The sequence below is a fragment of the Phoxinus phoxinus genome (assembly GCF_949152265.1).
Source record: "Phoxinus phoxinus genome assembly, chromosome: 8".
Lineage (NCBI taxonomy): Eukaryota > Metazoa > Chordata > Actinopteri > Cypriniformes > Leuciscidae > Phoxinus > Phoxinus phoxinus.
The window spans coordinates 27,566,282-27,579,356 of NC_136883.1; the positions used below are offsets into that span (position 1 = coordinate 27,566,282).

The 13,075-nt window shown below is 37.2% G+C and overlaps 1 protein-coding gene across 1 annotated transcript; it reads left to right on the top strand.

The window, feature by feature from the left end:
• The first annotated feature begins 2,034 nt into the window (after window positions 1–2,034).
• On the top strand, window positions 2,035–12,146 carry wfdc1 (WAP four-disulfide core domain 1). The gene is made up of 7 exons (XM_079620846.1): window positions 2,035–2,520; window positions 9,128–9,323; window positions 9,526–9,609; window positions 10,879–11,019; window positions 11,207–11,257; window positions 11,362–11,425; window positions 11,529–12,146. The coding sequence occupies exons 1-6, from the start codon at window positions 2,401–2,403 to the stop codon at window positions 11,418–11,420; spliced, it is 651 nt and encodes a 216-aa protein (XP_079476972.1). The 5' UTR covers window positions 2,035–2,400; the 3' UTR covers window positions 11,421–11,425; window positions 11,529–12,146.
• The last annotated feature ends 929 nt before the right edge of the window (window positions 12,147–13,075 follow it).

Sequence of the window (13,075 nt, forward strand, 5' to 3'; positions counted from 1 at the left end):
AACAATAGACTGATGTGGCCCTAATGGAGATATGAAAGGAAATACAGTTTTTGATGCATTTGAGAAAATATAGAGAGTTGTGTAACACTCAAGTGTCTACAAGTGCCTGACAACACACACACTCAAGCCCACATCACTTACATGCACCTACATGCAAGAATCAAAGGTATTTGTTTCAAAGGGAGGGACGTAAAAAGAGAGAAAAAGAAACATGTAGTCTTCCAGATTTATCTTCTTTCTTTCCGGAGCACAGTGAGGTCAGGCCCCTATTTTCTTTCATCCACACGTAAATCATAAACGTTTATCTCCACAATACACCAATCATGTTGTACAGGAGCAACAACCCCACCAACATTGGAAGTTTTCAGTACGAGCAACATTAAAGCACAGAAAACTGCTTTCTCACACAACAGCTTGAATTTTACTGTCACGTGGTTCTTGTTTACTCGACAGATGCTGAGAAAGATGTTGGGCAGTTCAGATCTATAGTCTATGATCATTATAAACATGCTGTGTTCCTGGACTGATCTTTGCTGATCGTATAGTGGTTGGAGACTGATTGTATCAAAGCTTTACAAAAATCACAGATCAAAAGAATCAGAACAGCTGCGCATCAGATGACACATGTGCATTCACATCAATTATTGTAGCCATGCCACGCAGGTGTTTTTATGCAGATTCTTTTTTTCACGAGTCATTCTTTCTTACGTTTGTTATTCATTAATCCTTCAAGTTTAAATGAATTTGAGTGAAAAAGGACTGGACCATAGCAAATAATTGTGAATTGGACATTTATTAACATTTATTAAAAAAAATTTGACATGCTGTTAATTACATCAGATAACTTTTTTATGATTTTGTTGGGGGGGGGGGGGGGATGCATTCGTTCATTAATTAATTTAACAGAAGCAAGACTAATTTTCATCTATCTACAGTTCATTAAAAATGCGATCTAAAATGTTATCACAAATTTCACATATAAAATAAAGTATTCAGACCATTATTCAAACCAACAGATTAGGCTACACACCTACCAAAACAAACATGTAGAATAAAATATAGTAACATACAGACATATACAAACCACAATTAATAACACACAAACATAAGCTAACAACAAAAATGTTGTCAGCAGGCAACTAATATTGTTTTAGTGATTTTTACATTAATGCATTTACATGAATGAAAGTTCAAACTAAGTATTTTTAGCTTAATAACTCATTTGTGTATGGAAAAAAATATAAAAGGACTGAAAAAAACTGCACATGAAACAATGTACATTGTGTAAAGTTCATAAACTTGTCTAGTCTAATAACACTTGTAATAACTTCTTAATAACAACTTGTACTAAAACTGTTGCATTCCTTTAAAATAGCAAAAATAGTTTTGTTGTTGTTTTTAACAGATTACCTGTGATATAATGACATTTCTGGAATAATTTTCTTCCACAGTATTCTGTAAGCATATATGTCTTCTAAACCCTAAAATAATCACAAGTGTCTGCGTCCAGTAAAAGCAGTGGTGCTAAAGGTTAAAATGGACTTGGCATTCCTTCGTTTTTCCCCCCCAGCCCCTGTAGCAGGGGTACACACACGTACAGAGAGTGTGGGGCAGGAGGCGGGATGTCCTACTTTAGGAGGGAACGTGAAATTTCAAAGACTAGTGGCCCCTTCCTCAGAATTCACCACATGCTTTCATTCTTTCTGCTTTTGCCCAGTCAGTTTTATCCCATGGAAATGAACACACACACACACTCACAGATCACGAGAAACCTCATTATACTGAAATAAAATTTCCAAAGACAAAAGCAAATATGAAGTATGAGATTTTCTTTCTCATACTTCATACTTTGCTTTGTTGAATATTTTACAGATGTATTTTCCAGATGAAGACGCAAGTTTGTGCATCAGTCCTGAAAACTGTCACAAAATGACATTAATAAAGATGCCTGGCCAAAGGAAAAGTCTAAGAAAAACTCTTCTCTCAACTTTGTCTTTTCGCCCTCCCTCTCTTTCACGTTCCCTCCCTCTCTCAGAGTAACCATGTGCTTTTCGTGTCAGTAGACACATTTAACCCTCTCCTCAGAATAACCGATGCACAGACAGCTGTCTCTTTTTCTCGTTCTTTTTTCTTTGACTTCTCCTTCACTCACTCCTGCTGTGGTGTTCTTTGTGTTCATTCTCTGCAGTTTTTTTTTCCTCTTCATGGCACTAAACACTCTCCAGTAGAAGATTTTATGTAACCACAACAGGACAGAGACCTTAAACACACATAAACGCTGGAGGAAGTCACAACATAAACACGTTCAACAAGAAAGTTTTGAACGGCGGGAGCAACTTCAAAAGTCTGAGGATTACTGGGAGAGAAGAAGAAGGAGCGTCAGGCTGAAAGAACGGGACCATGCCGGGCTGTCAGATCCGGACTGGGTTTGTGCCGGTTGTGCTGTTCTTTTTCTTTCTGCTGTTGGCATCTGATTCAGGGAATGCACGCATGATCAGGAAGAGGGGACTCAACCAAAAGGTGAGGTTGGACAGAGGCCTCCTATGCACATCAAGGCAGCATTTATTTGATAAGCTTTTTGAAATTAAAATCGATTCCTGTGAGTGTATGAAATATACACTAATGTACACTAAGATTTTTTTTATGTTTTTAAAAGAAGTCTGTTATTAAGAATTGTTTTTATATTTTTGAAAGAAGTCTGTTATACTGAACAAGGCTGCGTTTATTTGATCTAAATACAGAAGAAAAAAACTGTAATATTGTGAAATAATTTTTGTTGAAATTGTGCTACATTTTGCTTCAGAATTTTTGATGAATAGAAAGTTCCAAATAGCAGCATTTATTTTAAATTAGAAACCATTTGTAACAATATAAATGTCTTTTACCAACATTTGAATTGTGTATACTGGTGCTGAATGACATTATTCACTCACCATATTTATTATGATATGTGCATGGTACTATGGTAAACAAAAAAAAACATGGTTTTACTATTACAAAAAAGTACATTACAGAGACATTACAAAAGTGTAATTTTTTTTATACTTTTTGAATGGAATGTAAAACATATTTTGTGCTAAGCAGGAAAAAGATCCATTTATAATTATACTATCTTTTATATTTGTATTTATCTATATATGTTCTATTATTTATTCAAATACATATGCAAATATGCAATCTAATTTGATAACTGCAGATTGCCATGTTCATGTACCATAGTATTTTGATACCAAGGTTAGTGATTGGTACAGACCATAATAATATACCATTTTCATACTACAATGGTACATGTCCAAAAATTCTTTGTATTCTTGTACCATGGTACCATGTCAGTCATATATATGTATACCATATATTCACATGTTGATCATGGAATTACCATAGTTCCATGTCACTTGTCTTTTTTATTATTTTGTAATGGTTTATGGTTATATTTTGATCTGGGTAGGAAAATATAACTATTTACCTACCTATATTTTCAAGACTTTATTTTCAGATTACCATAGACTTAAAAAAAGTAGTAGTATGCAAATTTGCTCTGTATGATATCTGATGTACGTTTGATCAGGATACCATGGTACTCTTTGGCCCTTTGTTGTTAGGGAAGGCAGTGTTGGCGGAGGTTGGCATCTGTGAGACTTTTAGGTCCATACAGTGGGGGGGAGTAATGAATACACTGTGTTTCTGTGACTCAGTGGAGTTGCTGTGCTTGCGGTCGAATACACAGACAGTATATCTGTTGTGTCTGCAAAAGAAGCACATAAGGACTTTAGGCAGCAGGTTTCTGGCCCTCTGCTCATTAGTCCCGATAAGTGTAGGTTTGATTGATAACAATTAACAAGGGATGGCAAGATGGAATTTGCACCGGATGGATACCCCTTCCCAACTGACTGCATTCCAGAGTTATTCTCATTACGGCTCCTCTGTGGAATTCAAGATTGACAAGACTTACAAACGGATCCGTTCACATGCCACAGGAAATGGAGCGTGCCCAAAGTAACCTTCTTGTAATTCATATTTGTATCATGTGATGTGCATGAGCTGTCTTCTTTCAGATTTTTTCTCTCATTCATTTTTATTTGTTAATTTATCTTTCCACTAGGCATTATGACAAGTAACATCTGCTATCTTCCCTAGCTGTCCTCTCTTTCTCTTTCTTGGTGTGAACTGATGAAGTATGGGTATGGACACAGCACAGTGTTCAATGAATCCTAATTAGGTTCACAATGAGGGAATTTGAGATCATTCCACTGATGTGACCTCTCTTAATAAATAAAACACAGCAATAACAGGAGTCAGAAAAGTTTTTTATTTTTTAAGTAGAGAGAAAGTGGGTTTGAGCCAGCATTCTGTATTTTCTGGGTGGGCCAGAAGCAGTCCAAACGCCATCCTTGTCCAGCTGGCTCCCAGCTCACTCGTGACTGCGAACAACCATGGGCTAGTTATCCTTTCAAAGCATTTGTGTCCTTAAAAATGCTTGTGGCTGTTTTACTCTGAATCAGAATGTAATCAATCCATGAGCTTGATTTGTAGGGTTTGGATTTCCAAAGTAAAATGGCATGATTATAAAGCTGAACATTTCCCATTCATCTTGGTAAAGATATCACAAAAAAACTAATGTGGAATCAAAGCTTTTTACAGCATAACAGCTCAGTCTGTGTCTCTGTAGGACATGTAAAGGCATGTGAGTGGTCATCTCAACTCTGCTGTATCCTCACAACCCCATCAATATCTGAGGTCCACAGTGACGAAAAACAAGCCAAGGGCGAACGGTTCAAAAGCTGACAGAGATGATGACAGATGTTTTAGAGCAACCTGTCAACAACGTCCTGAGGCGATGTGAAATGTCTGTCTTCCTCTTTCAGGTTCTATTTGCTCATTGTAGACTCTAAATCAACAGTGCAGGATCTGCTTGCATGGCAAGTTATTTCAAACTTGATGGAGCTGTTAATGTTTTGGACCATAAATAGCATTTGCAAGAGTACATTTTTAGTTTTTGCAAGATATTAATCATTCATTTGGACCTTAAATTATTTGATTAACGTCCTGTTGGTTAACACTTGTTGGAAGCTTCTCATTGTCCAGTGTTAAAGAAGCTAACTGCGTTAGGGAATCATTATCTTTATAAGTATACAAGTTATTGAAGAAGAATTCGACTGGTGTGGTGTTTCAACTCCAGCTAATACCCAACATGAGTTCAAGCTAAAGCAGTTGTACAGCAGTCATGTGTTCTGATGCAGAGGGCGTTCAACAGTAATCCCAGTCAGCTGAGATAGAAAGAGCAGTTTCGCCGGAAAATGAAACATAAACATGTTTAACGGTCAAAAAATAATAATCTACAGATGCAGAGGCTTTGTAAAAAAACATTTGAATACCCAAAAAATATTTCTGTGATGTTAATAGCCTATGTGAAATTTTCATTAATAACTTATTTCTATACCCATTACACTGTAAAATATACAGTAATATCATTGTGCCTGCTGGTATGGCAGTACAGTTCCTTGATTATTGCGCAGGAATGAGAGTATAGTTCATATTGGCCTAGAAAATCGCAACTTTTTATTTTCTGTCGGTCTTAGTACACGATGTAACTACAGAAGAGTCAAGTTTTAAATAGGAAAAATATTGAAACTCTTTGGTAATTTTTTTGATAGAGATGCTAACAGTCTAATCAAATTCAATGATATTGTCACAGTGTCTGGTTGTGTTTCCATGGGTTGTCACTAGAGGTCCTCGTTCTCACGGTGTCTTTCACATTTGACTTCAATTCCCAGCATTCTGTCTGTCACTCATCAGTTCATTACACTCAGCTGTTTCCCATCACATTGTTAGATCTGTGTGTGTATATATACCCGTACCCTGGCTGTTTCTGTGTTAGTTGTCGAGTCCTTGTAAGATGTCCTCACACGTCCTGGTTGGTTTCTGGTTGGATTGCTTACATGGTATTTGACCCTTGCCTGGACTGGATTACGCTTTATGGATTGCCCCAAATAAATATCTAACTGCACTTGGATCTGCTGTCTCTCCATTGTGTGTGTCGAGACAGATATATGCTAAGCTATGCAAGTGCTACCGCCAGACCCGGAGATCGGCTAAATAGATTTGAAAACGGTAAAACTCAACTGTTTAACTCTAGGGGAGTTAGAAAATGAGCCTATTTCCAAAAAAAGTGGAGTGTTCCTTAAAGGGGAAGGGAAAATAATCTTGCTAGTGTACAATTTACCTCAACTAACCTCATGGCATGTCGATAGTCCAAAATAGTCTACATCACAAAGGGACTGCTACACTTTTTCAAAGAGCTTAGGGATAACCATAATCGGGAAAGAGTTTATCAGGAAAAGAGTTGAAACACTGAAACAAGTGACCTTAACCCTTTCTCTCATCAAGCTTTCGGTTCCCATCTTCAGATCTGCCAATCATACCGACCCCAACCTACTCACTCCACTCAGCTCAACTAAGACCGAGCCAAGCCTCCGAAGCACCTAAGAAGCTGTAAAATACCCAGAACTCAGCAGGAAATTAACATGCAGACGTCTAGACTTAAATCACATAACATTGGAGGAACTTGGAGAGAGAGGAAAGGGAGCTATTTAGTTTTCCTCTCGTAATTATCTTAATGATTGCTTATAAGGCCACACTACAGAGTGCTAAGTATGTCAACATGTATTTAGTTAAAATCTTATTGTCCATACTAATAGGGGCCTCAAATCAGTGAACCTGAAGGATGTCGAGCAGTAACAGGGTGGAGTTACAATTTAAATGGGAAGTTTTGTGGCCTCTGGAGGGATGAGGGAGAGTAATTTTGCAGTGCTTAACCCAAGATTGGTGACATTAAAATAATAGTCTGCTCTTAGTTAATAGTGTACACATTTTTCACCATGCAGACAAGGAAGAAAAAATAGGTCAAATCTGGTATGGGTCAACACATTTAAGACACGCCTCTTATACAATATTTTGCTTGCATTTGTGTTAAAACACCAGCAAAAGCAACATTAAATGGTAAAAAGATCCTGTGTTGTTAATTGAAATATCAGCATTGTTGTCCGAGCAAATCAGAGGACCGGAACAAACTGTTGTGATATCTCATAAGCAGGAACAGAGAGATATTTGGGAGAGATAAGCAGAAAGACATATACAGTATAGCATCGGGGGACCTATTCCAGACAGGAAGAGCACACTACCACTTCCTCTCTGCCTGATCCCGAGACACTTGAGGAAATATAATCTGTACGTTAAATAAGCAAAGGCAGACTGATTCTAACCAGGATGCAACTAAATCAAATCTGAGAGTAAAGACTTTTATTCAAATAAATGTGTCTGCTAAATATAAGCACAACTGTTTGTTTTTTTATCATTGATGATAAGAATTGAGCACCAATTCAGCATATTAGAATAAATGAATGATCATGTGATGATGTAATCATGTGATGAGTAATGATGCTGATAATTCAGCTCAAACAAATGCAGTCTTGGTGAGTGTAAGAGACTTCTTTCAAAAATATTAAGTCTTACTGACACCGTGTAATTGCTCTTATACTCTGTAAAAAGACAATCTAACCTAATTGCAAAAACAACCGCAATGGGCTCATGCCAGACATTTGCTTTTATTTTAAAAGTCTGTTCGATAGCAAAGCTCCAAACTTGCCAAGTGAACATGCTGAGTTTTTAAGATGCATGCAGTTCACAAACCCATAATTTAATTAGCAAACAAAATCACAGCCACATTTCGACTTGGGCTGTAATAAAAGACTCTGTGGAGAAGAATGAAGCTCTGAACGCCAGCTCATACAAGTCTGCATTCTAAACAGCTCTGGGCTGGATTTTCAGCAGCATTTTAGGAAATACTTGGCCAGGGTAAGAAAGGGTGTACAAAGAAAAGCAAGAGAGAATGGAGGAGGACTCTCAGAATAGAGTTCACCCCTAAAGAGTACCTCTAGTGCAAACTGAAACCTGGCTCAGGCAGATCTATTAGCCCATTGAAGAACCCATGGGAGGAAGAAAACTATAGAGTAGAAAGGCCCAGACTTGGATGAAAAGCCTTTTTTCTTACCCAGCATCTGTATGAGAGGTATTATGTTCCTGAACAGTGTTCCCGTTATATTAACAGTGCTGCATCAGAGAAAGCAGTGTAACGGGCTATAAGAGACATAAAACTTTGTCCTTGGAAACACTGTAGCCTATTTCTGACAGCTCTTCCAGGGAACTAAAACAAGTGCTACTTTTGAGTCTCTCATAGCACACCGCTTAGTTTTGAATTTTTTCTTATTAGATATTATCTAAAACTAAAACCATAAATAAAAAAACATTAACTAAAATAAAATAAAATACACAAAAACCTTTTTTTTTATTTCGGCATTTCTCATTAATGTGATACTGCACATTACAGGTGCAGTAAGCGATTTCTGAGAAACACTGCTAATATTTGAAATCAACCCAAACAAACACAGCCCTCTCTTCATTGCTCCGCCCCCGAAATGCACAAACACGCAATGCAAGAGTGGATGTTTCCTTAGCTGAAGAGAAGCAGAATAATGCTTTGCAAAAAAATAAAGCAAAGATGCCTAACGAACGACAAGGAAGAACAAAAAAAACGAACACACAGTACATAAGAGTATAAGCAAGAGTTTGTCGTTATTTGGCAGCAGCACACCAGCTCCGGACAGACAATGACGCTCAAAACTGTCCTGTATAGCTAACATTACACGACAACAGCATATTTTGGTTCTGTGAAACATAGCAAAACCAATGTCATGAAGCAGAAACAAAGCAAACTCTGTGTCCATTTCAGGCCTTCCCGCTTTGGTCTCTCCAGCGCTTGAAAGCTTTTATATTAACGTGGGTCCTAAAGCTCTCGTCTGATCTTATTTTTCCAGTGATATTCCTCTGACCTTTTCTCTATTGTAATGTCTTTTAGCCATTTCTTTTTCTACAGTCTTTCTTCAAATCTCCCTCTTGCTCACTCTCTCTCCTCCCCCATCATGAGTGGACACGCCCCCTACTGCTGATTGGCTACAAGTGTGTTGTGGTGCTCAGTCCGATCCACTTTCAACAGCACTTCTCAGAAATCACTTACGGATCCTGATTATTTTTTCCATATTATCTCTTACATATGTTGTCTATCTCTCAGGACTACGAGTACCCCAACCATCCCCAGACCACTCAGCACCAGAAGAACGACCGCTGTCCCCCGCCGCCACAGATGCTGCCCGAGCGGGCCTGTGAGGTGCCGGGTTGCCGGTCAGATTCTGAGTGTGAGAGACACAAACGGTGCTGTTACAACGGCTGCATCTACGCCTGCCTGGAGTCAGTGCAACCTCCACCCGGTGAGGAAACACACTGTGATCTGCATGCTCAATAATCACTACAAGCAACCCCACAGACACACACATTTGCTTTAGCAGAGCAAATGGATTTTACAATGAATTGATCCTCTCATGAGGTGTGAGTTACTGCAGGGTGTGTGTAAGGTAAATCATGAGTAATTTTGGCCATACTTATAATGTGTATTGATTTCTTTTTGGTCAGTGCTGGACTGGTTGGTGCAGCCCAAGCCGCGGTGGTTAGGAGGGAACGGCTGGCTTTTAGATGGACCAGAGGAGGTTCTGCAGGGTGAGTATCGATAATCAATGAATTAGTGACAGCGCACTGATCGACTGACTCACCATTATTTGGTGTTTGGAACAGTATTAAGAAATTTTATTAGAGTACTGAATGGTATTGAATTTAACGTGAATGAAACCGAGGTACATGTGCTGCAAAGGTCCTAGATCACATGCAATTTTCACAACTCACAACTTTCAACCCTGTTTTATGGAGTTTTTGTGTACTTAAAGTTTGTTTGGAAAGATGTTTCATCAGCTGAACACTTCTACCTTACAGCCTCATTTTTATTCTTGTCAACAATGAAATATAAGGTCTATTCATATCCAAAAATCGGTTGCACTTTATTTTACAGTACGTGCACTTACATGTAGGCATTTTTGTAGTTATCTAGTGTACTTACCTAAGAAAGTAGTTGGCAATACAAGGTAACGGGTTAAGGTTAGGTTTAGGGGTAAGTTCATGAGGTTAGTACCTTGTTATTACCCAGTTATTATAATTACTATAATAAGTATGTTTGGAACATGCGTAACGGGGCTGTAAAATAAAGTGCTACCCAAAAATAAGAACATTTTGAAAATCGAGCTGCAGGACGTTCGTGAGTTGATGGAAGGCTAATAAGTAATTAAATCATCAAAATATTAAAATAAAATAAACAACTTACAAATAAAAACAAATACATATAAAAACACACATATAATATAATTTATAATATATTTTATTTTATATTATAGACATATCTATATACATTTTATATAAAATGATTTTATACTTTATTCTTTAATTTATTTGTAAAAAATTTAGATTATTATTTTAGAAAAAAAAATTATTTGCTTATCTGCATGTCATGTGACCATTAACCAACATTGGAACCCTGATCACGTGACTGTGTTATGTAAAATATATAGGGGGTCAAAGGGCTTTGGCTAACTTTTTATTTATTTATTTATTTTTTTGAGGAATATATAGGCTATAATACCTGTTGAAAACTCTCCATGGTCTAACTGGCCCATACTAACCAGCCAAACCTTGACCCCTCAACATATACATCCTTAGCAGTGACACTGCCACCTGCAGGTGGTTTACTGGTCCCAAATCACGAATTAAAGAACAAGGGTTACCTTGCGCACACTTTGCCTGCGATAAAACATTCTGGTGCTCAAAGCAATATTCCAATAATAATACAAATGACCTATTATGCAGCATAAATGCATTGGTAACTCGTTTGAATACAGATATGCACAAACCAGTGACTTGCTTGACTATGTTTATGTGTAGCTGAGGCCTGCAGCACCACAGAGGATGGAGATGAGCCTTTACTCTGCCCAACTGGTTACGAGTGCCACATCATCAACCCAGGAAACCCCTCTGCTGGGATCCCAAACCGAGGCCAGTGCATCAAACAGCGTGGAAACTCAGGTCTGAAAGGGCTCCTCCATCCTATTGTTGATTCATACATCCATCACTCAAACATGTGTTTTACATTATAGTATGGTGGTTATAAACATTGTTTCAAAGCAAGATTGCATTCAAAATACAACAGCAGATTGAATTAATAAATTTAAATCAAATATTCATACAACATATTTAACTGTTCTCCCTCTAGATGGACGTAGCCTGAGACACAAGTCCTTCAAAGATTACAAGGATTATTTAGGTTAGTATGACCACCAATTTATTTTGTGTTTCAGCGGTAGGGAGGGGGAGAATAAAAGCAGCCATTAATAATAGACTGACAATGAGTTTATCTTTATTCATCAGGAAGTAACTCCAACAATGCAGTGAGCTATGAGAAACATCCGCACAAGCACTTGGGTTGAGACAGGTGAGTTGGGTTTAGTTGAGTTTTACCATTGCATATGAATCCCAGCATTTAAATCCTAATTTTTGTCATTTTGTCAAGAGGCATTATCTTTTTTCTCATTTAGGTGACTGAATGTGGGTTCCATTTTAGAGGACGGTAACCAGTAACCACTGACACTTGAACCACACCCATCAAATCCAACATAACTGGACAAGCCTTTCTCCTTCAGCTTAAACCAGAGATCAGTTCATATCTGGTGCTATTTTTCTTGGGTGCTTAATATGGAGACAGAAATGGAAAGCTAAAATTTCCTACCTCTTACAAAAGCCAAAAACAGAACACAGAGATTATGAAAGAGCTTATACAATAATATCTGTCTTATATGTACTTCGGGTAAAAAGCGCATTCCCTCACAATTAAATATATTTGAGAGTTTTGAGAATAATACTTTGTGTGGTTTTTATGCTGCTGAGTCTCAACTCAACATAACCAAACAACAGTTAAATTCTAGCTGTGCTCCATCACTGCAAAATATTTGTTTTTCATATGGTGCTTCAAACTATAAGGTCATTGTTGTTTACTGAGCCTGTGACTCATTGTCCAGGTCTGTGTTTTCTCCACTTCTTTCTGATAAGCTATAAGAGTCTGACAAGTGGGACAAACCACCAACTTTTAATAAATCAAATCATTTGAAACTGGTGCTGCATATTACTCCATTGTAATTCTAAATAAAACAGTTGACAAAATATATCTGTGTTGTGTTATGTTTTTATACATGCTGCTAGCGTGATTTGAATGTAACATAGAAAAATGTCCTCTTCAATTTGTATTCACAGATTATATCCAGCAAATCTTTTTTTTAGAAAATTTAAAAGGTAGCTATAAATATTAACAGTATGTTCTGTAATAACTATAATGAAACCATTTTGCATTTATTTTGCCGTTGAACTTATTTGGTTATATTGTGGTGTAAAATACATATATTCCTCTCTCAATTTTTTGGGAAAATATACTTTACCTTCACTAATGGTTGCACTTTATTTTAAAGTATAGGTGCACTTACGTGTATTTACAGTGTACTTACCTAAGAAAGTACTGGTTAATATACGGTAAATGTCTACATAGGTTAGGTTTAGGGTCAGGTTCAGGATCAGTATACCTTACCAGTTATTAATAACTATAATAAGTACATATATATGTACATGGGGAACAGGACTGTAAAATAAAGTCCTACCTCACTAATTATAATGACAAAGATGAAAGGTGCTTTTAATTAATTAATTAATTAATTTACTTATACACATTCATAAAGGCAATTTTATAAGACTTTGTGGTTTTGTTGACTGGAGTGTAGGCTACAGAGATGGGCAACTGAGGGCCACTGTCCTGCAGAGTTTAGCTTAACTCGAGCTTAACAGTTAAGTGGCTGGAGTTGTCCATCCCTGTTGTACACGTAACAGTAAGAGACTAAGAAAGCTATAAAGATCACAAAAATGTGTGAAGCCATAAATATTTGCATAACTATATTAGCCTATTTCTCCCGACTCCCGTCCTCCCTTGGGTCTTTTGTCTACATCTGGCTATGTTTTAGTTTTTAGTTTTTGTAGTTATATTTCAAAATGTTCTTACTTTATTTCTTTATTTTACTGTTTTATGAGTGGTTAATACATA

What these genes read in the sequence shown, in the direction of transcription:
- wfdc1 (XM_079620846.1), top strand. Translation starts at nt 2,401, where the DNA reads ATGCCGGGCTGTCAGATCCGGACTGGGTTTGTGCCGGTTGTGCTGTTC. An exon ending in GTCAGTGCAACCTCCACCCG is followed by an intron (nt 9,324 to 9,525) that starts GTGAGGAAACAC and finishes CTTTTTGGTCAG; the next exon opens with TGCTGGACTGGTTGGTGCAG. An exon ending in AGATTACAAGGATTATTTAG is followed by an intron (nt 11,258 to 11,361) that starts GTTAGTATGACC and finishes TTTATTCATCAG; the next exon opens with GAAGTAACTCCAACAATGCA.